The sequence below is a fragment of the Pteropus medius genome, unplaced genomic scaffold (assembly GCF_902729225.1).
Source record: "Pteropus medius unplaced genomic scaffold, Ma_sr-lr_union100, whole genome shotgun sequence".
Lineage (NCBI taxonomy): Eukaryota > Metazoa > Chordata > Mammalia > Chiroptera > Pteropodidae > Pteropus > Pteropus medius.
Genome location: NW_024349799.1, coordinates 8,383,787 through 8,411,420, shown reverse-complemented (window position 1 = coordinate 8,411,420; position 27,634 = coordinate 8,383,787). Strand labels below are relative to the sequence as shown.

Here is a 27,634-nt window from a genome sequence, read left to right as displayed (position 1 = left end):
CTGGGCATAGACAAGGGCTTGATTTAGGGAGGCACGTTGACTCTTCAGAGCAGATTTGGTTCTGTCCTTCTCTCTCTCCCCTCATGAAAAGGACATGTGGCTGTGTGGAAGGAACACTCAACAAAGGCTGTGTTTCAGTGCAGCCTCTGATGAAAGGAACTGCAGTGGTTGGTAGAGTGATATTTATTAATGGAAAATAAGCAGAGATTGTTCTCTCAGAGGAGCCTGAGAAGCATCCTAAGGGACTGAGTGGGGCTAGGCCCAAAGAACACCTATTTGGAGGTTTTGGCAAGGATCTGTAGCTGTTTCCTGATCTCTGGCACCCAGGGCCCTGTGGCCTGTGAATTGTGTTTTTGTGGTTTAGAGAAACAGGGTGGGAAGGCAGAGTTGAGGTAGTAGGCAAACCCTTTCTGGTCACTCAACTTTTTCTCTTGGTTTGATGCGGCAATTGACTTTGCAATAAACAAAGGGTTCAGCTGTGCAAGTCGAAAGTCTTGGATATTTAACTCTTCTGGGTTCTCAGGCTTTTTCCGGAACCTTGTAGGCTCTGCCTTCTCGTTGGTCTTAGGTGCCTCATATATTAAGAGAACCTTGTTTTTCAGCTTGTTTTGGATCCAGGGATCAATTGAGGCCAAAAGAATGAGTGTTTCTTGTAGCTGCATTGAAATAAAGGCCTTTTGGCGGCGCACTTCAGGCTAAGGCTTAAAGTAGAGGGGGCACCCAAGGGAAGAGGATCTCTGGCCACAGGCCACAGTGGCCTCAAGGAATGAGGTTAAGGGACAGTGTCTGAGGGCTCATTCTCTCCCTCCTGACAAAGAGTAAGTAAGGTTGGGTGGAAAAGGTCTGGAGGAGGGTTTGAGAAGAGGAAGAGGAGGGCAGGAATGCCTTACACTTTTCTTCACAGACTGGTTCTTTTCCTCATCTAGCATGTCCAGGAGCAAGTGGAACACTTGTGGGCTGCGGATCCCCAGGACACCCTGGCAGAAGCAGAAGGAGAGGGCCTAAGTAGCCAGCCCTAGGAAGATGCCCCATCTATACTCTTTTCCATTCTAGTCCCCTTGTGATGACCCTCTGGCCTGGAGAGAGAGGGACATGTGGCTTCCCAGCTGAGGGATCTCTTTACTTGCTTTTTGGTGCCACTGCATTGGGTTCCAGTGCACATTATTCACCCAGTATAGTCAAGACAGTTTCTGTAATATCAAAGTAACACCCCTCACACCCATCTCCTGTCCCTTATCCCACCTACCTCTAATCTTGAAGAAAAGGTTACTCTGAACTCCTGGTGGGACTGGAATTGTAATATAAACAAGCAAGCAAACAACCTCCCCAAATATTACAGCCATTTCTTCCCCTCAGGAACTCTGCTCAATTGCCTCTTGCCCCTGCCATCAACACATCTGGTCAGAGAAGCAGAGCTGGCCTTACCAGGGAGACGATGGCTTCCTGACGTGCAGTGGCATCTGAGTTCATCAGTTGCCTGTGTAGAAGGAGTGTGTTTTGATCCAATTAATGGGTAGGGAGAAGAAGGCTGGTTATTTCTTATTACAGCCCAGAGCAAGATGGGCATAAGACTGATGAGTGATGCTAATTTCATTAATTTTTCCCTCGTTTCTTAGGTCAGGAGAGGAGCTGGGAGAGGAAAGGCTGGTACTATAATTTGCGAGGGGCGCTAAATGGCAATCGGGACTCACATCTGTCTAGAACTTTCCCTTTTACAAGTCTCTTTCATGTCCTCCTCTTAATTGGAGCTTGATAGCAACCCTGAGTGGTAGGTGTTATCAGCCCCTTTTTACAGGTGAAGAGAAGCCCAGGGGTCAAAGAATGACTAGGCCAGGGCCACAGGCGAGAGCTGAGACCTGGTATCAGGTTCTTAGCTCTCTGATCCTCTGACCCATAGTTTAGGATTTGGTCCTGGCAGCTCCCATTCCAAGCCACTCACGCCTCCACCAAGTTCATCATCATAGGCTTCATCTTGAGCTCTTCCATAGTTTCAGCCACAGCTTGCCTCATGGCCTAAAGAAGGATTAAGAATGGACAACAAAGAGAAGGAAAGCAGGGGTATATCCTTAACTGCTTCACAAATGAAGCATTGAATGTTTACTTTGTGCTACATACAGTCTTTGCCTGGAGGAGCTCATGGTCTGGTGGGGGAAGCAGACAAGTGAATAGGCAATTACACTACTGTGATAAATGTTACAACTGAACTAAGTGCAGGGTGCACATAGAAGGTTTCCCTAACTCAGTCTGGGTACCAAGATTTCCTGGAGGAGGTGATTGATGCCTCCTTCTGAAATCTGAAGGGTGAGTGGGAGTTAACCAGGGAGAGGACTGGGGGCAAGTGATTTTCCGGACAGAGGGGAGAACATATATAATAGAAACCTGGAGGGAAGAGGGAGTGCATAGCTTAGGGAACATAAAATAGTTCAGTTTAGCTGGGTGAACAAACTGGGACTCTTCAAAGTGGGGAACTTGAGTAATTACGCTGAGACAGCAGGTATAAATCAGGACAGGGTCATCCTAAACATAGCTGGTGTGTAGCTCTGAGTGAGAGAGTGATGAGAGATGAAGCTAGAGAGGTAAGCAGACCTTGAGTGGTGAGGGCAATATAAGACATCCTGAAGGCATTAGGGAATTACTGAAAATTTTATGCAGAGGTGAGACACAACTGGATTTACATTTTAGAAAAATACCTTTAGAAATCCTGTGGCTGGTTTTGTAGTGAGTTATTACAAAGATAAAAGCAAGGGAATACAGAGGAAGGCAGCGATGATTTTGTTTATGGTGATTTGGGAAAGCTTCCCATAGAATTTGTTGTTGGGACTTGTCTTGAAGCAATCATATTTTAATAGGCCAAAGGAGAAAGGAGTTACTTATCAGTGGTGGTAAATAGCATGAGGCAGTTTTTCACCTGAATAGCATGAGGAGGGAGGGATGAGAGAGAACTGCCTCAGTTTAAAATGCCCTGAGTTATCCCTCCCTCCTCATGTTAAAGGGAAGGTGGTTGAGAACATGGGCTGTATTAGGGAAACGGAGAGTGAGTTGGGATGAATGTGATACTTCGTGGGGCAGTGTGGTAGGAGTCAAGCCAGGGGAGGTCCTCAGAGAAGGGAGATGAGACAGCTTTGGGCTGCCTGGGCTTAGGGACTTTGGTCTTACTTACGAAAAAGGGTTCATTATATATCTTCTTGCTGAGCAGGTCAAATACAAGTGCCTCCAGACCCTGTGTTTGGATCTGTTCCAGCCCAATGGTCTTGAGCATCTGGGTGGCTTCTAAGCGGTGCTGGGGGGAAGGGGAGGGGGAGGCATGAAAGATAGACTTCTTTCTCGTCCTCTAACCCTGTCTTAGTGCTAGAGTAGGAAAGGGGTAGTAGGTGGCCTTAGGGCTTACCTCAAGGACACTGGAATGGCACAATTGGTGTAGGATGGCTCTGATGACTGTGGCTGAGTGTACACGCATCATCTTGACCAGCATCCTAAGTGCCTATGGGGGTTGGCAGGGTGGGTGGGGTGTACAAGGCCAAGATGCATCTGGATGGTCAGGCAGACTTGAGGGCTGAGCCTAGAACTTGTGGGTAACAGGTGGGGCCCTTTTTCCTGCCTCTTGGCCTCTTGAGTAAGCATAAATTCATATATGCACATACATAAATGAATACTCATACAAACCAAATATACATAGACACATGTACACTTATGTCCACATGACCCCATACTCATGCACACACATATTGACAGACACAGAAGACCTGCATTGTTCTCTGCTGAAGCTTCTTTGCTATGGGATAAGGAAGACAGGGTCTAGACCTTATGGAAATCAGTACTGGCCTCTGTATCCCCAGTGCTCCGCAGGGAGTCCAGCCTCCTGCCCTTCGCACCTTTATCCTCAGGGTCATGGGCCCTTGACACAGGCACTGCAGCAAGAATTCTTGGGCTGTGTTGTTGCAGGGTCTCAGGAAACCCAAGCACAGGGCTGCCTCCACTGCTGCTTCATTTGATGATTTTTGTATCAGCATCTGCAGCACAGGCACCAACTTCCCTTCATCCCCGACTTGAGTCCTCTGAGGGGAAGACAGGAGGCAAAATGGGCAGGGGTGCATCTTCAGCCAGGCTTTGTTAAGAGGGCAATTTACTGCTGCTTCCAGACCATTCTCCCTCCTCCCTAAAATGAATCTCATGTCAAATCAGATTATTTTACCTACTTCCCCTTATTTTTGCTCTCATCTATTTGCTCCTAGGTCATATCATCTCATTTCTCTATGACTTTATCTTGTGGATGGATCAATGTCACTCTAACACTTCTGCTGTCTTAATTCCTGGCGTTAAAAATATATATACATGTCATTGATCCAGGTCCTTTCCTCCAATAACCTTGTCCTCCACTCTATGTCAGCCACTAATTCCCCCAGAGAGACTATCATTACCCATTACATCTCCATGATCTCCATTTCATGGATCGCATTCTCTGATCATCGCCTCCTATTTTTCCAGCTCACTTCCCAATGCCATCAATTGTTGGACTCCACAAGGACTAACAGTCATTGAGCACTGTTTCACGGTTCCTCCCTTTCTTCCCTCTTTACCCAGTTTAAATTCCATGGTCCTGTTATAATCACTTCCCTGCCTCACTCAGCAACTTTACCCACTCTCTTCATTTTATTCAACTCTTCATTTGGTGCCTGTACTTCCTGGAGAAAAACACATTTAAGATGACTGATCTTGTTTTAAATGTATAAACACAAACCTCATGTAGACCCTTCATGCCGCCTACTAATCATACTGTTTTTCTCTGGGCAACTCTTCCACCTTCTCAATTCATACCCTTTCTTCTGGTGCCTCTAATACTTCTTCCTCCATTCTTACTCTCAGCTGATGACCTTGCTTCCTACTTTACCGAACAAATAAAACAACTAGAAAAGAAGTACCATAGACACCTACCACCACTTCTATCCAACTTTCAATGCCTGCACCCATATGTTCTTCCTTTCCACTTGTTACTATGGCCTGTGACCATCTATCTAAAGTCAATCTCTCCATTCGTGTGTTAAATCTCATTTCTCCTCACCTACTAAAGAACATTATTGCACAACTCTTTCCACTGCCTTCAAAATTATTATTTTTCTAATTACTGGATCATTACCCCATAGCAAGAAACATGCTGTTATTTTTCTTTTTTCTAGAATCTATCCTTGGTGCTAACTACAACTCTTTCCAGCAAAAGTTGGAAAGTTGTGTCTTCTTGATGTGTATCTAATTTCTTCTCTCCCATTCTCTCTTAAACTCATTCCAGTCAGGCCTTCACCCCCACCACTGCACCAAGATAATTCTTAAGATACTATTAATGAGTCCCACATTGTTAAAATTCGTGTATCGATTCTCCATTCTTATTTTATTTTATTTATTTATTTATTTATTTTAGGTGAGGCAACCTTTGGTTGACCTCACAGATTGCAATGACCTTGTCAGTTTACAATCTCTTATTTTTTATTTTTTATGCTGACAGCACCTGATCTTCCTAGGTGGTTTCCTATTCGAGTACTAACCAGGCCCGATCCTGCTTAGCTTCCAAGATCAGACGAGACTGGGCTTGTTCAGGGTGGCATGGCCATAGTCAGTTCTTATTTTATAGGGTTGATTTGTCTCCTTTCCTTGATAGATATTCTTCACTTGATTTTCAGAATACCACACTCTTGGTTGCCTTCCTACTTATTGGCCACTTCTCAGTATTTACTGGTTCTTCATCTTCTCTCTGATCTCTTAACATCGAGGTACCCCAAGGCTTGATTCTTGTTTTTTTTCTTAGTGATCTCATCTAGTCGAATGATATTGAATACTATCTATATGCTGACAACTCATAATTTTTTTCCCTCTAGTTCAGATTTCTTTTCTAAACTCCAAATTGTTTATCTAACTTTTTACTTGCTGTCTCCCTTGGTCCAATAGACATCTCAAACATAATTTGTCCAAACCTATTCCACCTGCAGCTTTCTCCATCTTAGTTGGTGACTCTATCCTTTAGTTGCTAGGCCAAAAACCTGGCTTCATCCTTGTTTCCACACTGTCTTTTATAGCTCACATTCAACTTGTCAATTTTACTTTTATATATCCAGAATTTAATAACTTCTTACCCACTTCACTGCAATCACCATGGTCCAAGCCACCACTATATCTCACCAGGATTGCTTCAGTAGCCCCTAATTTGGTCTCTGCTTCTACTCTTGCCTCCCTACCCCATCTTTTCTCAACATAGCTGTCAGAGTGAACCTTTTGAAATGTAAGTTAGATCGTGTCACCGTCTTGCTCGGAAACCTCTAATGGCTCCCTATTTCACTCAGAATAAAAGCCCAAGTACTTAAAGCAGTCCAGAAAGCCACATATGATCTAGTCTCCTGTTAACTTTTTTGACCTAACTTCATTCCCTACTGCTTTCTCTGTTTCCACTCCGCTTCAGCTACACTGGCCTCCTCGCCGTTCCTTGACAATGCCAAGCATACTCTTGCATTAGGTATTTGCATTGATTGGTCCTTCTGCAGGGAATGCCTTCTCTCAGGTGTCTGCAAGGCACACATCATCAAATGACACCTAAATGAGGTCTTCCCTCTCATCCATGTTTAAAGTTGCATCCCACCTCCATCCCTTCTTGGCATTCCTGATCTTCCTCACCCATCCACATAATTTTCCTATTATACTTGTTACCTTTAACATACTATATAATTAAGTTAATCAGTTTTTATGTCTCTTCCCCCACTAGAATATAAGCTCCACAAAAGCAGAGTTTGGTTCACTGATGTATCCCAAGGGCCTAGGATAGTGCCTTGCATCTGATAGCTGTTTAATATATACATGTTGAGTAAATGGATGAATGATGAATTCTATTTCATTTGGAGTGACGGGGTCAAATTAGGAGGACCCTAAAAGGCAAAAATCTCAAGTAGTGACAGCAGACTCTCTTGGTCCCTGGCCCTTCTTAAAATAGAGGTTTTCCTTTAGTAAATTATTTTAGGGATGATAATAATGATGGGTATCATTTAAAGAGCACAGGCGTTGAACTAGGCACTTTATATACATTATTTTGTTTAATCTTAACAGTGCTATAGGTAATTATCATCTCCATTTTAGAGATGGACAAACCGTGTGGCTCTGAACATTGGCTTTTCAGAGTTGCATGATTGGTAAGTGGCTATACCAATGCTTCTATTCAGAGAACTCCCCAGGACAATGTCTTCCCCATCGAAGCTAGGAGCTAGGTTACCTTCTTCCTGACCTAACTCCCAGCCAACACCATCAATTACCTTGTCCTACCTTGCCCCAGTTATTGATCTCCCAATCACCTTATCTTTTGGAATAGCAGCCCAGGAGTTCAGAGCCACTCGTAGCCCCGTCAGAGTTTCCATCCTTTGCCCCTCATTTTGCCCCTTCAACTGCTTGATGAGAGCCTGGATCACGTGCTTATTCAGGCAACCTGGACAGGGAAGGTCCTCAGATCAGGGGCTGCTCCTTTCTGCCAGGATCCATTTGACTTCACTGTGCCCTCAAGAAAGAAGTTCCAAGTACTAGGTCCTAAGGTGTTGCACATCCTCCCAGGCCACCAGAGCAGCTGGCTGAGCTTGACTGCAATTCCAGGAGTCCCCTCTCTTCCTCCCTCCCTTCAATCTCCTTTTTCACTTCACTTTCCTCTCTCTGCCACACAGTGTCTAGCATAGTTCCCGGACCCTGCAAAATGCTGAAATGCCACACTCCACTCCCCTCTGTCCTTAACCAAAGGGGAAAGTGACTGCTCTGGCCCCTGTCTTACCTCTCCAGTACCCCACCCAGGGAGAAGATATACTCACCCAGGATGGCCAGGGTTCGACAGGCCTCATACTTCACTTTCTTTGGACTAGTTTGGGCCTGATTTAAGAGGCAGGTGGTGGAAATATGCCATAAGATGATGGAAGTCAGAGCTTTAAGAGTCTCAGTTTAACTTTTCATTTTACAAATGAGGATACTGAGTCCTAAAGAGTGACCTATCTGTGCTCAAACACAATACAGCCAGAACGGTACAATGGAAGGAACACAACTTGGGAGTAAGACTTTTGTTCTGATACCTATCTGGTGTCTAGTAGCCACGTGGCCTCAGGCAAGTCGCCCTCTCAGAGCATCCATTTTCTCATTAGAAAAATGCAGATACTACTACCTATTCCTAGTATTGTAAAGTTTAAATGTGATTATGGAGAAGGATGCATGCGCTCCCCTATAAATTGGCATATAAACATGGGGCATTGGTTCAATTAAGGTAGAGAATGAACTCAGTCCCAGTTCTCTCCTGGCTTTTCAGTTGAGTGTCTTTTCTGTTAGACAAAGGGGATCTTCAGATTTCCCCTGTCCCATCCTTTTAGATTAAGCTGCCCTTTAAAGAAGCCAAGAACATGAGATGGCAACATGCTGCACACTGGCAGCTCTCTCCTCATTGGATCTGACCCACCATCCTTGTACCCTGGTAAGCCTTATCTATCCCCATGTGCCCATGCTGTACACACCTCAGACTCTATTCCCTCCTCTCCTGAACTCGATGTAGCCCCAGACTCACCACCTTCAATAGTGCCTCCATGACAAACTTGTCACTGATGCCCAGGCACCCGAGAGCCTGCAAGATCAGGGTAGAGGAAAAGGAAGAGAACTTGGACACCACCCCAGGAGTTATCATCCTCTGTACACATCTGGAGTTTATTTTTGGAACTACACTCCACCCCCACCCTCCACCTCAAGCATCTCTTCTACTCTCCAGCTTAACTAACGCCTACCTGCAATCATGTTCCTTGACCCTTGCCACTTCTCACCTGTGCTGCATAGAACTGTTCATCCTCTTTGGGAGATTTTAGGCTTTTTGTGAGTTCCTGCCCATCCAAGGAAGCCAGTGGAAAAGAAGAAAGGGATAAATATAGTTGTAGAACTTCACACTGAAAGGAGCTCATCCAGTTCAATCCCTTTCCCTCCCCTTCCTTCATTTTGCAGGCAGGGATTGAGGGCTGAAGGATGATGTGAGCCCAAGGTAAGGGTACCCACAGGAAGGGAGTCTCCCCATCCTCCCACCATGGTCCCTGACCTTTAATCTTTGCCACTTCAGGGGGTCCCCAGTAGGATGTAAAGTCTTGTATCTTGTCTGAGATTTTGTAGTCAACTTGATCATTGGAAGATGAAATTTTTGGATGGGGGTTCCCACTTTGTGGTACCTGTATGAGAAATTGCACAGGCAGCCTTGGTTCCCTTACTTCACAAATTCTCCTCTGCCCCTGGTCCTCAGCCCAGATCAGAGGCGGAACCAGAAGACAGATGAGTCTCCTTCTACCTCAGGGTCCTCTGGCATCTGTAGGCTGACTTTGTCTCTGCCCTCACCACACCCCTTCTTTTTCTTTCCTCTTTTTCCTAGAAGGTGTGGAGGGTTGTGGAGAATAGGGAGGGGCAAAGCATACCTAGGGTGATCTCTCATTTTCTGCAACATCTTCTGGGTCTCTCGTTCCTGTTGCTGATTGTACACAGGGGTGTGCCAGTGTGTGTAGATCTCGGCTTTTTGAAGCAGCAGGCACCGATTTGGCTTGCTTGGGTGTTGCCTCCAGCACTCCGGACTTGGGGGAAACTCTTCCTTTGGCATCTGGAGTGGGGTAGGGATGTGAGTGGCAGAGCAGTCACAGGGGATAGTCCTCAGTCAGGAAAAGAGCAAGGGTAAGAAGAGACTAGGTGAGAGAGATGCCCATCATTCAGTCTCTCATCTGAACTGGAGTCACAGCTACCTCCTATCCCACCGTGTGACCTGGGCAAGTTTTCTCACTGCATTCTGGCATTCAAGAGATATTTATTGAGTATCTGTTATGTGCCAGGCACTGTGCTAAGTGTCAGGGAAGCAGTTATCATTCTCCACCCTATTGAACTTAATAGTTTCATTGGAAAAAAAGGCTTCAAGTAATCTCTCTTTTAAACAATTGTGAACCCACAGCTCTGATTATAGTGGAGAAGTTTTGAGTGGGTCAGGGGCTTTCTCTGAAGATTTGCTTAGAATTCATTCCCATCTCTTCTCAAGCCTTCCTTCCTGTCTTTATAACAGATCTCTGAGCAACAAAGCAAGAGGGGCTTCAGGCAATGGTTCCCAATTTGGTAATTGAGAAGATCATAATAAGTTCTCAAGTGATTGTCATGATTTCAGAAGATGGGTCTTCAACTCACAATGAGTAGAGATGTCAGATTTAGTTAACACGAAGCAAGTAGAAAACAGGATGTTCAGTTAAATTTGGATTTTAGGTAACGAATGCAACATTTGGGACATATTTATACTAAAAACCATTTATTGTTTATCTGAAATTCAAATTTAATTGGGCACCCTGTATTTTTATTTGACAACTAACTATGAGGATCCCTGTGTTAATTAATAAAATGACTCATTATTAAGCACTGCCTGCGTAGTCCAGGCCTTACAGGTATTACCTCATAGCAACTCTACAAAGGGAGCGGGGCAAAGATTGGCCTGTGACAGAGAAAGCTCCTGAGGCTGAAGGAGGGAAAGTGACTTGTTCAAGGTCATACAGAGTTGGTAGTAGCCCTGAGGGTGGCTGTTACAGTTCTGTGAAGTGGCCATAATGTGAAGGGACAGTCTGCTGATGCTCCTACTTCAATAAAGCTCCCAGAGTGGCAAAAGTTAGGGGTCTTACCTGGTGGCAGGACAAGGGCAGGTAAACGGGAGCTGTGGCTTTTCTGAGTTCTGTGGTTCAAATGAGACAGCAGTTACAAAGATGGCTTAAAGAATCATCCATCCAGGCATTTATTTATTCAGCATTTAGTGAACACTAGTAGCAAGCACTAGGGAGGTACAAAAAGCGTAATTCTTGTCCTTAAGGGGCTTATGACCTTCCGGTACCTTGCTGCTCAAAACGTGGTCTGCAGAACAGCAGGATTGCCAAAGCCTGGGAGCTTCTTAGAAATGTAGAATCGTAGGCTCCACCCCAGGCCTACTGAATCAGAATCTTCATTTTAACAAGATTTCTATGTACTCTTGAGTTTGAGAAACACTGGTCTAGCAGGGTGGTTCTCAACCTTGGCTGCATATTCAAATTTTGGACGGGAGAGACTTTTAATAGGCCTTGGCCCTACATAAGACTAATTGAATCAGATTCTCTGAAGAAATGGCCTAGATACTGTATTATATTTTTTTATTAAGTTTATTGGGGTAACATTGGTTAATACAATTATATAATTTTCATGTGTGCATTATAATTTGACATCTGTATATTCTATTGTGTGTTTACCACCCAAAGTCCAGTTTCCTTCAGCTACCATATATTTGATCCCCTTTACCCACTTCATCTCCCCACCCTCATATATTTGACCCCCTTTAACCATCTACCTACCCTCTCCTCCCCCACCCCTTACCCTCTGGTAACCACTAGTCTATTGTCCATGTCCATGAGTCTCTGTTTCTCCTGTTCATTTGTTGCTTTTAGGTTTATATCCCACGTATAAGTGATATCATGTGATTTTCAACTTTTTCTATCTGGCTTATTTCGCTTAGCATGATTATCTTGAGTCCATCCATGTTGTCACAAATGGTAGTATTTCATCTCTTCTTATGGCTGAGTAATATTCCATTGTATATATGTACCACAGCTTCTTTAGCCAATCATTTATCGTAGGACACTTCAGTTGCTTCCATGTCCTGGCCACTGTGAATAATGCTGCTATGAACATCGGTGTGCAAATATCTTTTCAGATATGGGTTTTCAAGTCTTTGGGGTAAATACCCAGTAGAGGGATTGCTGGATCATATGGTAGATCAATTCTTAGTTTTTTGAGAAACCTCCTTACTGTTTTCTGTAGTGGCTGTACCAGTTTGCAGTCCCACCAGCAGTGTATGAGGGTTCCTTTTTCTCTGCATCCTCTTCAATGTTTGTTATTACTTGTCCTGTTGGTTATAGCTATTCTAACAGGTGTGAGATGGTATCTCATATGCATTTGCATTTCCCTAATAGCTAGTGATGTTGAGCATCTTTCCAAATATTTGTTGGCCATTTGTATGTCCTCTAGGGAGAAGTGTCTGTTCTCTGCCCATTTTTTGATTGGATCATATGTTTTTTGTTGTTGTTATTGAGTCGTATGAGTTCTTTGTATATTTTGGATATTAAGCCCTTATCGGAGGTGTTGCTTGCAAATATATTTTCCCATTCGGATGGTTGTCTCTTTACCTTGTTGATGATTTCTTTTGCTGAGCAGAAGCTTTTTAGTTTGATGTAGTCCCATTCATTTATTTTAGCTTTCACTTCCCTTGCTTTTGAGGTCAAATTCATAAAATCTTCTTTAAGTCCAAGGTCCTTGAGTTTCGTTCCTGTGTTTTTTTCTATACATTTTATTATTTCAAGTCTTATATTCAGGTCCTTAATCCATTTTGAGTTAACTTTGGTGTGTGGTGATAGGCAACAGTCTAGTTTCATTCCTTTGCAGGTGGCTTTTCAGTTTTCTCAGCACCATTTATTGAAGAGGCTTTCCTTTCTCCATTGTATGTTTTTGGCTTTTTTGTCGAAAATTATTTGCCCGTATAAATATGGGTTTACTTCTGAACTCTCAATTCTGTCCCACTGGTCCGTGTGTCAGTTTTGCTGCCAAAACCATGCTGTTTTGATTACTGTCACTTTGTAGTATAATCTGAAGTTGGGCAGAATAATGCCTTTAGCCTCGTTCTTTTTTCTCAGGATGCCTTTGGCAATTCAGGGTCTTTTGTGCTTCCATACAAATCTGATGATTTTTTGTTCTATTTTTTAAAAAAACACCGATGGGATTTTGATGGGGATTGCATTAAATCTGTATTAGGTAATATGGTCATTTTAACTACGTTGATTCTTCCAATCCAAGAAGCTGAAATATCTTTCTATTTCTTTGTATCTTCTTCAATTTCTTTTAATAGGGTCTTGTAGTTTTCATTATATAGGTCCTTCACATGTTTTGTTAAATTTATTCCTAAGTATTTTATTTTTTTTGTTGCAATTGCAAAAGGAATTACTTTTTCCACTTCTTTTTCTGACACTTCATTATTAGAGTATAGGAACGCTATGGATTTTTGAATGTTGATTTTGTATCCAGAGACTTTACTGTATTTGCTTATTGTTTCTAGTAGTGTTCTTATGGAGTCTTTAGGGTTTTCTATATAGAGAATCATGTCATCCACAAATAGTGACTGTATGACTTATTCGGTTCCTATTTGGATGCCTTTTATATCTTTCTCTTGTCTGATTGCACTCACTAGGACCTCCAATGTTATTGAATAACAGTGGCAAAAGTGGACAGCCTCGCCTTGTTCCTGATCTTAGAGGGAAGGTTTTTAGTTTTTCACCATTAAGTATATGGCCTTTATCATGTTAAGATACTTTCCTTCAATACTGATTTTGTGAAGTGTTTTAATCATAAACAGATGCTGTATCTTGTCGAAGGCTTTTTCTGCATCTATTGATATGATCATATGATTCTTACTTTTTAATTTGTTTATGTGGTATTTCACATTAATTGATTTGCATATGTTGAACCATCCCTGTGCCCCTGGGATGAAGCCCACTTGATTGTGGTATATGATCTTTTTAATATGTTGCTGTATTCAGTTCGCCAGTGTCTTATTTAGGATTTTTGCATCTGTCTTCATGAGAGATATTGGTCTGTACTTTTCTTTTTTTTATGTTGTCTTTACCAGGTTTTAGTATCAGAGTAATATTGGCCTCATAAAATGAGTTGCGAAGTATTGCCTCCTCTTTGATTTTTTGGAAGAGTTTGAGGAGAATAGGTATTAAATCTTCTTTGAATGTTTGGTAGAATTCACTGGTAAAGCCATCTGGTCCTGGACTTTTAATTTTTTGGTAAGTGTTTGATGATTGTTTCAATTTCCATACTGCTAATTAATCTATTTAGATTTTCCAGTTCTTCTTGATTCAGTCTAGGAAGGTTGTATTTTTCTAAGTACTGGTCCTTTTCTTCTAGGTTATTAAATTTGGTGTTATATACTTTTTCATAGTTTTCTTGTATGATCCTTTGTATTTCTGCGATGTGAGTCATAATTTTCCCTCTTTCGTCCCTGATTTTGTTTATTTGTGTTTTCTCTTTTTTCTTCAGTGAGTCGAGCCAGGGGTTTCTCAATTTTATTAACCTTCTCAAAGAACCAGCTCTTTGTTGCATTTATTTTTTCTATTTTTTTTTGTTTGTTTTCAACTTCATTTATTTCTGCTCTAATTTTGATGATTTCTTTCCTTCTGCTAATTTTAGGCCTCATTTATTCTTCCTTTTCTAGTTTTTTAAGATGAAGTGTTAGGTTGTTTATTTGGGTTCATTCTTATTTTTAGAGATAGACCTATAATGATATGAACTTTCCTTTAATGACCACTTTTGCTGTGTCCCAAAAGTTTTGATTTGTTATGCTATCATTATCATTCGTTTCTATGTATCTCTTGATCTCCCTTTTTACTTCTTCTCTGACCCAGTTATTCTTCAGTAGCATGTTGTTTAATTTCCATGTATTTGTGGTTCTTCCTGATTTCTTTTTGCAGCTGATCTCTAGTTTCAAAGCATTATGATCAGAGAATATGGTTGGTACGATTTCAACTCTCTTATATTTGTCGAGGCTATCTCTGTGTCCCAGTATGTGGTCGATTCTTGACAACGTTCCATGTGGACTAGAGAAGAATTTATAAACAGCTGTTTTGGGATGGAAGGCTCTGTAAATGTCAATTATGTCCAGTTGGTCTAATGTGTCGTTTAGGGATGTTATTTCCTTATTGATTTTCTGTTTGGATGATCCGTCCATATCCGGGCATTTAGGTCCCCTACTATGATGGTGTTTTGGTCTGTTTCTCCCTTTAGTTCTGTTAGTAATTGCTTTTCATATTTCGGGGCTTTCTGATTGGGAGCATAGATATTAATAAGTGTTATTTCTTCTTGGCGCATGATTCCCTTTATCATTATGAAGTGTCCCTCAGTATCTTTCTTTACCTTTTTTAGTTTGAAGTCTATTTCATCTGATATTAGTACTACTACTCTCACTTTTCTCTGAATGGCATTTGCTTGAAATGTCATTTTCCACCCTTTCACTTTGAGTCTATTTTTGTCTTTGGAGCTGAGATGTGTCTCCTGGAGGCAGCATATGGTTGAGTTTTGTTTTTTGATTCATTCTGCAACTCTGTGCCTTTTTATTGGTGAGTTCAGTCCATTTACATTTAGGGTGATTATTGAAATATGAGGTCTTCTTATAGCCATTTTATCTTTTGTTTTCTGGTTGCTCAGTGTTTCCATTGCTTTTTGTCTTTGTGTTTCGGTTTTCTTTATTTTGGTTGGCTTTTGTGGGTTTTGCCTCTGGTTCTTCTTTTATGTTATATACTTCAGTGCTAAATCTTTGGTGTGTGGTTACCATTATGAATATGTAAAGAATAGTTATATAGATACAGTCGTCCATTGTCTTCTGCATGTGCCTTATCTCCATCGCCCTTTGAGAATTTGGATCTTTGAATCCTCCCCTTTTCAGTCAGTGTTGTCTCAGTTTGTCCCTATGTATGCTGAATATTCATTACTATCTTGTTATAACAATGCTCTTCTTATTATTTAAACTTATAATGCCCTGTTCTTAGTAAGGGTTGCACTCCTCTGCTTCTATTTGCTTGATAGTCTCTTTACTCCTAATTATGTATTTATTTTTTTTTTTTTGACTCCTTTTAGTGTTTCCTGTAGTGCAGGCCTCGTAGTGGATAATTCCTCAATTTTTGTATGTCTGGAAAGGTCTTAATTTTTCCTTCATTTCTAAAGGAGAGCTTAGCTGGATACATTATTCTAGGCTGATAGTTCTTTTCACTTAATAGTTTAAATATTTGATTCCATTCTTTTCTGGCTTGTAAAGTTTGTACTGAGAAATCTGTTGATAATCTAATGGGTTTTCCTTTATAAATTACCATTTTCTTTTCCTTGGCTGCCCTAAGAATTCTGTCTTTTTCATTGATTTTGATAATTTTAATACGATGTGTCTTGGTGAAGGCCTTTTTGGGTTGAGATAATTGGGTGTTTTGTTGAATTCTTGAATTCCAAGCTCCAGCTCATTTCTTAGATTTGGGAAATTCTCATCCACTATTTGTCTGAAAATGCTTTCTAGTCCTTGCTCCTTTCACTCACCTTTGACGGTGCCCATTATTCTTATGTTTCTTCTCATGGTATCAACTAGTTCTTGAATTTCTCTTTTATTATTTTTCATTATTTGGTGTTTCTCTTCTTCCTTTTGATTTATTTCTAGATTTCTGTCTTCGATATCACTGATCCTTTCCTCCATTTGGTCCACTCTATTTCCTAAGCTTGCTATTTCATTTTTCAACTCTTGCAGTGTGTTCTTCATCTCCAGAAGTTCTATTTGGTTTTTTTTTGAGAGTTTCAATCTCTGCTCTGCTCATCTCGGTGTTTTTTTAATTCCTGAAATTGTTGATATAACTCATTTCAGAATTCACTGAGTTTTTTCAGAAGTATCACCCTGAATTCTCTGTCATTTAAATTGCATATTTCTATGTCTGTAAGCTTATTTTCTGGAGATTTTTTTTTTCTTCATCTTGGTTGTTCATGGTGTTTAATGGACTATTTCTCTGCCTGGGCTTTAATGGAAATGTATTCTGCTTTTTTTCCAAAAAGAATATTTATTATATAAAGGTCTCTTTTAGCCTGTTGCAAAGAAGGCGCTTTTCTTTTGGTTTCCAGTAGGTGGTATCTAAGCCTCTTGGATCCCTGCTTTATATAAAGCTTTTAAAATGCCTTTTTATTTTCTAATATTTAATCACACTCACTACCCTTAGTTTCAGTGGTTGTCAATGTTAGCAACAGTTTTGGTAGCGTTTGCTCAGATTCCCCTGGGGCTCTGTGGTGATTGGTCTTGGAGGGTTTGGGGGGAGGGGCCCTCTGGTTCGGGGGTAGGGGGTTATGGCTCAGCCTCGGTTTTGCAACTGCAGCAGGTAAAAATCAACTGTAGTTTTTCTGCTTTCCCGCTTCTCTGCCTTCTGCCCTGATGACTGGGCCCTGCTGCTAGCTGCGGGGAGCTCACGGCACTCCCAGGCAGGGCTGTTCAGGGAACTTGCTGCTCCTTCTCCCCTCCCCCTCCCTCTACAGGTAGCTCCAGATACTGGGAGAGACAGTTTCTTTATCTCTTCCAGTCCACCGCCTGACACCTAGGGCTCTAACCTGTTGTATCTCTTATGCACACATCCCATGCTCAGATATGCTGGTGTGCAGTTTGGGTGTTTTTAGTTGAGTTTTAGATGTTCAGCTTATTGTTGTTTCAAGGGGAGAGATCTGTGGACGTCTCTCCACCATGTTTCCGAAGATCCTTGTATTGTGTTTTTGTATTTATTTTTATTTTATCAGTTTTATTGAGGTATAATTGACAAAATAAGTTGTAATATATTTAAATTGTACAATGTAGATTTGATGTGTGTGTACATTGTGAAAAGATTCCCACCATCAATCTATCATTCACATAGTTACCTTTTTTGTGAGAACTTTATTTTTAAAAAGATTTTTATTAAGGTATAGCTAGCATACAATATTATATTAGTTTCACTGTATACCAAAGTTATTCAACATTTATATACCTAAAGAAAATGATCATCATAATTCCAGTAACCATCTGACACTGTTAAACGCTATCAAAATATTATTGACTATATTTCTTATGCTGTACTTACATCCCCATGATTTATTTGTTTTAACCTGGAAATTCAAACTTCTTATTTCCCTTCACTTTCCTCCCTTTAAAAAATTTTTAATTACAGTTGATATTCAGTATTATTTTATATTAGTTTCAGGTGTATAGTATAGTGGTTAGACATTTATATAATTTACAAAGTGATCTCCCTGACTAGTCTAGTACCCACCTATCATTATACATAGCTATTACTATCTTATTGGCTATATTGTCTATGCTTTACTTTACATCCTCTTGACTATTTTGTAACTAACATTTTGTACTTAATAATCTCTTTACCTTTTTCACCCCACTCCACAACTCTCCTCCCATCTGGCAACCATCATCTTGTTCCCTGAATCTATGAGTCTGTTTGTTTTGTTTGCTTATTTTGTTCTTAGATTCCACATATAAGTGAGATCATATGGTATTTGATCTTCTCTGTCTGACTTATTTCACTTAGCATAATACCTTCCAGGTCCATCCATGTCATTGCAAATAGTAAGATTTCATTCTTTTTTTACTGCCAAGTAATATTCCATTATATGTATGTACTACCTCTTCTTTATCCAATAGTCTATTGAGGGGTACTTCGGTTGCTTCCATATCGTGGCTATTGTAAATAATGATGCAGTGAACATAGGGGTACATATATATTTTAGAATCAGTGTTTTGGATTTCTTTGGATAAATACCCAAAAGTGAAATTGCTGGTTCATAAGGTAGTTCTATTTTTAATTTTGTGAGAACCCTTCATACTGTTTTTCATAGTGGCTGTACTAATTGCAGTCCTACCAACAGCACATGGGGGCACCCTTTTCTCCATATCCTCATCAACACTTGTTTGTCGATTTAATGATGATGGCCATTCTGACAGGTGCTAGGTGATACTTCATTGTGGTTTTAATTTGCATTTCTCTGATGATTAGCGATGTTGAGTATCTTTTTATGTGTCTGTTGAAGGCCTATTTTAGAAATTTTAGATATTTTAGATATTTTAGAAAGGCCTATTTTAGATATTTTAGAAAGTTCCCCTGAGGCTTCTAATGTGCAGCTAACTGTGAAAACCACTGGTCTCGTTTTGTGGTTCTCAAACTTGAGTGTGCATTAAAATCACTTGGAGAGCTTGTTAAACTTCATGGTGACAGATGATTACTAGACTTAGTGTGGTGATCACATTGTAAGGTATATAAATGTTGAATCACTATATTGTACACCTGAAACTAATATAAAATTGTATACCAACTTAAATTTAAAAAACAAAATAAAAAACCCGTAGATTTCTGGGACTCACCTGCAAAGTATTGATTCACTAGATCTGGGGTGGAGTCTGAAAATTTGCATTTCTAACAAGATACTGCCTGAGAACCACTGGATTAGCTGAGACAGAACTGTTTATTAATGATTAACAAAGGGAAAGATGTGAAGACAGATAAAGGCACAGGTGGGAGGATCAGGGAAGGTTTCCCAGGGATTGTACACAAGCTGAGTCTTCATTCCAAGTAAGGGTTAGATAATGGAGGAAAGAGTAGTAGGCACAGGGAATTATTTATGCGAAGAGTTGGTGGTATGAGAGTCGAGTAGAGATCAGGGAGCAGAAGCTAAGGAAACACACAGCTATCTCACCTTAAAGGGCCCTGAGACTTACCCTGAGGGCCATCAAAGTGTCCAAGGCCCTGCCCTGAGCCCTCCCATGGATTTGCTGAATTCACCTAGACCCCTGCCTGGGACCAGGAGCCAGGGAGCTTTCCTTTTTAGGACCCTGACCCTGATTCTGTTCCTGTCCATTCCAGGCTCACCTTTGGTCCTTCCTGGATATTCCAGCCATGGATACTTGAACATTGACCTGGCGATGTCAAAGAGATCTGCTGATTTTTCATAGGCCATCCTCTTCTGGTGGGGCAAGAAGGAACTTGGGCAGGGTTGTGGTAGTGGTGGTGGAATACAGGACCTTTGGGAGAGTGGGGGATGAGCTCAGGGAGACTTGTCTTCTATGGCACAAGGAGTGCTGATTAAGTGTCTGGGCTTTTGGAGATAGAAAATTCCAAGTGCTGAGCAACCAGATTGCCTAGGTAAATAGAACACTCTAGTTCCATCCTTGAGCCCCAGCCCTAACATCTACTGGCCTGTAGATTGAGCTAGTCATTTTAACTCTGGGAGCTTTAGTTTCCTGATCTGAAAAGTGGGAAAGTTGTGCCTGTGTGGCTAACTAGAGGGACTGTGGTGAGGCATAAATTCAAAAGGAAAGTCAAAGCATTTGTGAATCTCAAGCTCATGTAAGCCTATGTTAGGAGCAGGAGATGTTCTTAGGATTAGTCATCAGGAAAATGGCAGGGATGAGAAAGCCCCTCTTATACATACACCCCTCTTCTTGGCAGCAAGAGACTGAACTCTTAACTGTGGTAAGGAGCTGCCATTCATACCTCCTACTTTTACATATGCTGATCTCTCTACCTGTCAGGACTTTCATTTTCTTTTCCACCTGTTAAATGGTTTCTCAAATCTTTCAAACTCTACTTACATGTTACCTCATTTTTTAAATCTCTTTTCTCCCCCAGGCACCTTGCCTCATTCCATTCAGGTGCAGTCTCCCTACCCACGATGTGACTACAGCCTTTTGTATAGTTGCTTCCTTTTAAGTGTTTATCTGTTTATATGTTTAATCTGGTCCATCCTTCTTTCTCACTGGACTGTGAACTGCCTAAAAGTTAAGATTGTGGCTCATAGCCCATTCATCTCTGTATTCCACTCTCACCCCTACTCCCCAGTGCCTAGCATAGTGCGTGGCACACAGCAGACAGCTCACTGTAGCAAGAAAACATGGGCCACCAACTCATCAGACTTAACATTACCACCAGTAACCTGACATCATGTGCCCTGGTATGTTGCATTGGGAAAGATGGCATCGCTCATGTGATATTCCTGCCAAAATTATTTAACCTGAATTTAATTATGAGGAAATAATCAGGCAAATTCAAATGAGAAAATATTTTACAAAAATCTGATTTGAACTGCTAAAAATATCAACATACTTAAAGACAAAAAAAGCCTGTTAAAGGACACTAAAAAGACATGACAGCTGAATTCAATTTGTGTACTTAGTTGTATCCTGGGCAAAAAAAAAATAGCTATAAAGAACATTGGGATAATTATAGGGAATAGATCATGGACTGCAGTTGGAAAATATTGTGTTCATGTTAAGTTTCCTGAGTGTGCGATGTGTACTGAAATTCTTAGGGATGAAGTGTTACCACATCTACAACTTACTCTCAAATTCAGGAAAAAAATGTATACACCAACCATGTGTATATAGAGATATATACACACACGCATGCACATAAATAAAGCAAATATGGTAAAATATTACTATTTGAATCAGATAAAGGGTATTTAGGTGTATTCTTATAAATTTCTGTAGGTTTGAAATTTTGCAAATTAAAGATGGAAAAAAAAAGAAGCATGAGCTTTCATATTAGACCTGGTGGGTTTAATGTTAATTGTAACCTGCCTACCCGCCACCTTCTTTTTTTTTTTCACTTTGAGGCTTTGGGCAAGTTATTTTCTTTCCTTGCCAAGGGTTTTCCCAACTGTAAACAGGGTTAATAATACTACCTACCCCAAAGGGTTGTGAGGATAAAAGATGATGAATATAAGAGGCTGATAATGCCTGATACATAATGAGTGCTCAGTTATGCTAGCTATAATTATGACAATATATATTGTCATATATATAGTCACATGAAGGGACACATAGATGGGAGTACTCCCACCTCTTTATTTATTCTCTTTATTTTAAAGAACGGGGAGGTGTTTTGAGATTGACCTGAAATCCCATTGCAGGAGCAGAGTGTAGGGTATCCCCCACTGGGGATAAGGTATAGGGTAGACTAGGGTGGAAGGGGAACAGAGTGGGTGGCAGGGCCACCATGGTCTGAGGAAACAGGGAGGTGCTGTGGTGGGGAGCGAGATAAATTCTTGGGGACTTGGGGGTGGCGATGTAGTGGCTGTTTCCCCTCAGAGTGGATAAGCCACTAGTTACTTTACCTGTTCTGTCCTGCCCATGCCCCTTCTCAGAAAGCTTGTACTCCCAGCCTTGCTCACCGTTTAGGACCATGACCCCCATGGCCCTCAAACACCAGATGTGTACAAGCCCCGGACGCCTGCATGCTTAGTGCTCAAGGAGGGTTCCTGAGGATTAAATCAAACCAGAAGCCAACTTTGTAATTGCTTTGAGAATTTTAATAGAAAGCTGATTTTTCACTTTTGCTAGTCAGCCTATCCCAGTGAGGGGCTAAGATGGGATGTTACCATAGAAACCCAGTTTTTCTCCCTTCTTTGCCTCTGGAGGTATGCTGACTTCCTTCTTGTTTGCAAAGCCATGCCGAGCTGAAGAGCCTGAAGCTCAGAGCTTAGAGACTTCTGTGCTCAACACAGAGCCTCAGGAGCTCTTGGAAGCTTCCATTGGGGGATGCTTTTATCTGCGCCCTCCAATGAGTGGATGGGAGTAGGAGAAGCCCCCTAAGCTGGTTAGGACAAGAGGAATAAGCAATAGGAAAGTTTGCACAAATTCAAGGTGCCGTCCATCCTAGCTCATCTCGAAAGAGTTGATGTACTCCCGTACCCATCTCTTCTCTGGGTCGGCACACACCTGGCGTTTTTTTCGGGTAACGAAGCTGTGGGAGAGGAGAAGAGAGTGAGACTTGGTGAGTGCTGGGACAGCCAATTTTGGAAATGAAACTGATTGAGTCGTAAAGAGAAATGATGATAGTATTGGGTAGGTCATTTTTGGAGCTTCGTAAGATCGTATCTGTGGCTTTTAAGGGAAAGGTATTTCCTCTTCTATTGGTTCAAAGGGCTCTAAGCCAAAAGCAGATTTGTATGCATTTTAACCCACACACAAACACATGCAGCCTGGAGAGCTAAGGGAATGCGGGGCCTGAGACGCCTAAGGTCGAGCAGGTCAACCACTGTCCTCTTCTTAGCACTTCCTCTGTTTCAGACCCTGTGCTGGGTGCTCAAGATGCAGAGAAAAAAAGATGTCCACTAGGAGCCAAGTCATGGCTGAATAAGTGGGAGACAAAGAATATGTGACTTTGGATAACATAGTGCTTGGCACAGGGTAGACAGTCAACAAATGAATCCACCTTTGCATGCATGGGTGAATGAAAGAAGGACATGAACTTGAGTCTTAATTTCACTTCTAAAATGTGGATAGAAATAATTCCTATTTTGTACAATTATTGTGAAGGTCAAATGAGACAGTATGTGTGCAGTAGTTTTTAAAAGTATCATACATGTGTTGTTATTGGAATACTGTGGGACCTCTGCTTTAGAGTGGATCAGAGCAACATGATACATAAGATCCTGGTACAGGACATCATGGCTCAAAGGGTCCTGAGATACTGGCAATGTCAAAGCACCTCTAGCAATTAACTGGCCAGAATGCGTAGGCCCATGAGAGCCAGAGGCCTTATCTCCACAGGTATTGATAGTATAAGTTGGAAGTATAAAAGGCCGGGAATCATAGGCTCAGTTTGGCTGCCTGCCTCATCTGTTACTGGGAGACTGGTTTTATTTAGGGGAGATCTTGGGCCTGGATAGCACTGCTTCCACTTAACATGTTACTTTGGGACTAGCTCTGCCTATTTGGACCTTTCTCATTTTGGCTTCTTCTTTAGGATGTTTTCAGACAAAGTGAAGGCTTATGTTGTCTGGGGAGAATGAGGATTTCTTGATCCCTCTCCCTTTTTGTGCTCTATCGTGCATATTGTTTGCTCTCAGGGAAGCTGCTTCCCCTTTCTGAGTATCACTCAGAACCATGTGATGTCTCTCTCCCACCCTGACTTGCAAAGAAGAGAAAGGGAACATAAGAGGTATTCTGGGCTCTTGTGCCTCCTACTGTTTGTTTTCTTATTTGGGGTGGTGAGAGAGCTTTAGACCCAGTCTACCCTTGTTAAACCAAGTGTCATACAGGAAGTCCTGAAGACTCACTATCTTCTCTTTTCATCCCCCCTGGCCTGTGGCCAGGAAGTCAAAAGGCTGGGGAACCAACTTCTGGGGTTAGAGTTGCTCAGGCTTCCATTTCCTCCTCCTTCCTGTAGAATGCGATACTGGAGAACAGTCCCTCCCTGCCAAGGCTTCTCTCCTTGCCCCCGTTTTGGGGACCTTCTACTTGCCTGACTTCTCTCCTGCCCCTCTTCCCTCTTGGTCTCTTTAGGAGCCTCTACCTTCACCTTCCCCCTGAGAATTGCTCAGAGTTGCTGCCCCTTTCTCTTCCGTGTGCTTTCCCAAGTCTCTGACCCTGGGTCTGGCACACAGTGGGTATAATGGATGTTTATTGAATGAGTTAGTGAATGAATTGCATTTACTCATCAAGTTTCATTTGTCACCTATGTATATAATAATACATTTAGAAGAGGAGAAAAACAATGATGATAAGTTAATACTCACCAGGCACCTACTGTGTACCGGGAAATATTCTAATTTTATCTTTCATTTTATTATTCTCACTTCGACCTAGTGGGGGAAATAATCCTATTTTACTCCACTTTACAAGTGAAGAAATTGAGGCTCAAAGAGGTTAAGTGATGGGCCCAAGTTCATGCAGCTACCAATTGACAGACCTGGGATTCTAACGAAGGGAGATTAGCTCTGGAGCCAGCCAAGACTATGCTCGATTGCCACTCATATTGGGACACCCCTTCCTCCTATAAAAGAATGTCATATCTTTAGCCCAACACCCTTTCCTCAGCTACCAACCCTTTGTTTCTCATTCCGTGTTGGACAGTTCCACAGGGTTGTCTTGCTGGCACCTTGGCTCTTTCCTCTTTAAACAGCTATTCCTCAAGACTTCAGGAAGCTCCACACTTCTCCAGTCAACTAGGTTGAAACCTCAGTGGCACCCTCAACCCCTCTCTCATTCTTGCTCCTGATTTCACATCATCTGCCAGGACTTGCTAATTCCAACTCTGCAGTTTTCTCACCCTGTCTTTCCTTTTCCCTTCAGGTACTGTTCAGCCTTCAGTGCCATCACATGGATAACAAAAACAGCCTCATAACTCGACCCCTTTTTTTCTAGGCTTTCCCTGTTCCAACTCATTCCACCTTTGATAGCACAAACGCTTTGGCTTCATTGTGCAGACACTCTAAGCTCTAAGTGCTTTACTACATGGAGACTCTACATAAACCAAAGGAGATCCCTGGTGACATCCCCTCTGTCTGGTATACCCAAGTCCCTCAACCTGATAATTAGGAGAAGAGAACACACTCTTGAAGCTGGGTGTGTTCTCTCCCTCCTTTTGTAATGTTCTTATGCAGGATGCCCTTATTATTGCTATGTCTGTCTTATCCTTTTATTAGATTATGAGACACTTAAGGGCAAGGATGATAGTTTACTAATCTCTGCCTGCCCATAAGTGTTCAAAGAAGGACTTTTTTCTTTTGAAAAATATTTGTTTTCAGAAATAAAATTAGTAATATTAAAATTACCACCATACTTTGAAGGATTTGTCAGAACCAAAGGCCAACTCTGAATACCTATAACTTTGCCAGTGTCACGGGAATTTTTGGATTAAAACACTTTACCATTATATAGGAAACTTCATGATTGCCCTATTTTAATTCTTTAAGTCTCTATTGTCTTAAATTTCTTAAGCAACTATCACTAATGATGGGTTGTGCATATGGGGGACTGTGGAGTTCTTAACTGGAAAGGAATGACTGAGTTGAATTTTTTCATGTAGGGGCATTGCAGACGATGTTGAAGTAAAAATCACACCCGTAAAGATTAGAGACCTAACCTAGTCCATCAGAGTGGGGAGTATCCTCCAAGAACACCTTGTCTAATCCTTTCATGTGTTAGCTGGGGAATCCGAAGCTAGAGAAGGAAGAGCCATGTCTATTTATGCAGCTGGAGAATGGGTGAGAGTGGATAGGGCATCCTCTCAGAGGGCTCCTGGGGGGACTGGCTCTGCAACAAAATGTGCACCTTCCTCACCCCCCTAGAGGGTTCTGCAGGACTGAGACTCACACGACTGCTGGCATGGAGCACTTGCTGCTGGTGTAGAAATACTCCTGGAGGTGGGCACGGGGCAGTGGGCGAGAGATGTAGGCAAAGCAGCAAGGTGTGGTGTCCGAGGCATCTGGGAGAGGGAAGGAAGGAGACCCCTGTATTCATTGCCAGTACACACTGGCTATCGTGCTGCGTACTTTATATTATTTGTCTTCCAGCGACAGAGTGGGGATTCCAACAGAGGACAGAGAGGATCCCCCCGATCTCTCACCTAATCCTTGAGCCTAGCTTGTATCCTTCCCTCTATATCATAACCCCATGCCTTTGACTCTCAGGACATGCTGGGCCTCCTCCTGACTTTTCTCGGGCCCTCTGCCTTTATCTTTGCCCTCCTAGGATCTTCAGTGGACTCAGAATTTAGTTTCTTTGAGACCTAGGGCGGGTTGGGGGAGGTTTCCAAAACTCAGACTTCATGGCTCAGCCAGGACCCCTAAGAGGGGCCCGAAGATATGTATGGGATTCTGGGAGCCTCTAGCTGATGCATAGCAAGAAGGACTCCTGTAACAGAGAAGGAGAACTTTTTTTTGGTCAATTAATTCAGGGTGACCCTGGGAAATGACAGTTGCTAGAGTAGGAGAGTTTAAGAGCCAGATAGAACTGGATTTGAACACTAATTTCCCCACTTCCTAGCAGTGTGAGTTCGGTAAATTATTTAACCTCTCTTAGCCTGTTTCCCCATCTACAAGTCAAGGACAGCCACTCAAAAGTAGTTGTATTAAATAAGATGATACATGTAAAACAATCAGCATAATATTTGACACATAGTAGGTATTTAATTAGCTTTCATTATCCTTTCCCAAATCCTATTTTTTTCCATCTATGAAATGGCGGAAAATATGACTAACCCAAGAGGGTTTTATTTAGGTGCTTATAAGTTTCTTAGAAACCTTGCTAGTGTTAGGTATGAGTCAGTCATGTTTTGAGGTCAGCTTGAGCTGCCCCTGCCTACCAATATCCCCAGTATCAGTCCACACTCAGTGAGCACATGCAGGCTTGGGGTGTAGACCCTGAAGATACAGAAAATTAATCAGAGGGTCCCTGCCATGAAGTGGCTTAAGGATCTATCAGGGACAACTGGACATCTGGGAAAAGCAATAAGTAAGAATTTAAATCATAGGGTTCAGACAGTATAAATGCTATAGCTGTAAAGGGAGCAAGGTCTGGGCTAGTCTGAGGATCTGACTCTGGGAGTTGTGGTGGTCAGGACCTGGACTTACATGGGGAGGCAGATGAAGGAGCGCAGAAGGCGGCAGTGGCAAGAAGGACAGCGAGGGCAGCTGCAGAGATCTTCATGGTACCCGTGGGCAGAGGCTGTGGGAGATCCTGTGCTGTCTCAGGATTCTCTGCAGGGGTTCTCTGCAGCTCATGTTGGCCCTTTATAGGGAGTCAGGCCAGTAGAGGGAGCGCCCCCAAGGGGAGTTTCCAAATTGGCAACCAGGTATTGGCTGATATCATAAGTGAAATTGCATTAAATGGAAAAGAAAACTGAAATAGCCTCTGGAAATTTGAGTCTGTCTATCTCTTTCTTTCTTTCTCACCACCCTTTGATCCAGAATGAGCTCATCGATTTCCCCTCTGCCCTTAGGAAGTTCTAGTACAAGTGCCGGGGGTGGAACATCTCTTCCTCTGCTAGCATCCCCAGTTTCATTTTCCAGGGCAGGGATTTTCCTCAGAGGTCAGGAAGCTGTTTCCTTGGGGGCAGAAGAAAGCACAGTTAGGACAGGATTAGAAAAAACTGGATGTTTATTTGGTTGCTTTCAAAGTTACTTCTAATGCATCTTCTCTCATCCATCATGGAAGGATGTTATTTATGCTGTGTTTTGAGGAAGGAAGGGCCCTATGACATATAGTCCCCAAAGGAGG

At 42.0% G+C, this 27,634-nt stretch overlaps 2 protein-coding genes and 1 pseudogene across 2 annotated transcripts; all 3 read right to left on the bottom strand.

Moving 5' to 3' along the window:
- Positions 1–272: 272 nt before the first annotated feature.
- Positions 273–19,803, bottom strand: HEATR9 (HEAT repeat containing 9). Its single transcript, XM_039885937.1, has 15 exons — positions 19,500–19,803; positions 10,677–10,726; positions 9,447–9,625; positions 9,080–9,206; positions 8,814–8,870; positions 8,564–8,620; positions 7,827–7,884; positions 7,326–7,456; positions 3,873–4,055; positions 3,389–3,481; positions 3,161–3,280; positions 1,940–2,013; positions 1,426–1,477; positions 891–977; positions 273–656 (listed from the first exon to the last, which is right to left on the bottom strand). The coding sequence occupies exons 1-15, from the start codon at positions 19,585–19,587 to the stop codon at positions 273–275; spliced, it is 1,740 nt and encodes a 579-aa protein (XP_039741871.1). The 5' UTR covers positions 19,588–19,803.
- On the bottom strand, positions 5,489–5,607 carry LOC120621311 (uncharacterized; annotated as a pseudogene).
- A 2,114-nt stretch (positions 19,804–21,917) lies between the features above and the next one.
- LOC120620883 (C-C motif chemokine 5) lies at positions 21,918–27,161 on the bottom strand. Its single transcript, XM_039885936.1, has 3 exons — positions 26,989–27,161; positions 25,730–25,841; positions 21,918–22,373 (listed from the first exon to the last, which is right to left on the bottom strand). Exons 1-3 carry the CDS (start codon positions 27,062–27,064, stop codon positions 22,286–22,288), a joined length of 276 nt encoding a protein of 91 aa, XP_039741870.1. The 5' UTR covers positions 27,065–27,161; the 3' UTR covers positions 21,918–22,285.
- Between the last annotated feature and the right edge of the window lie 473 nt (positions 27,162–27,634).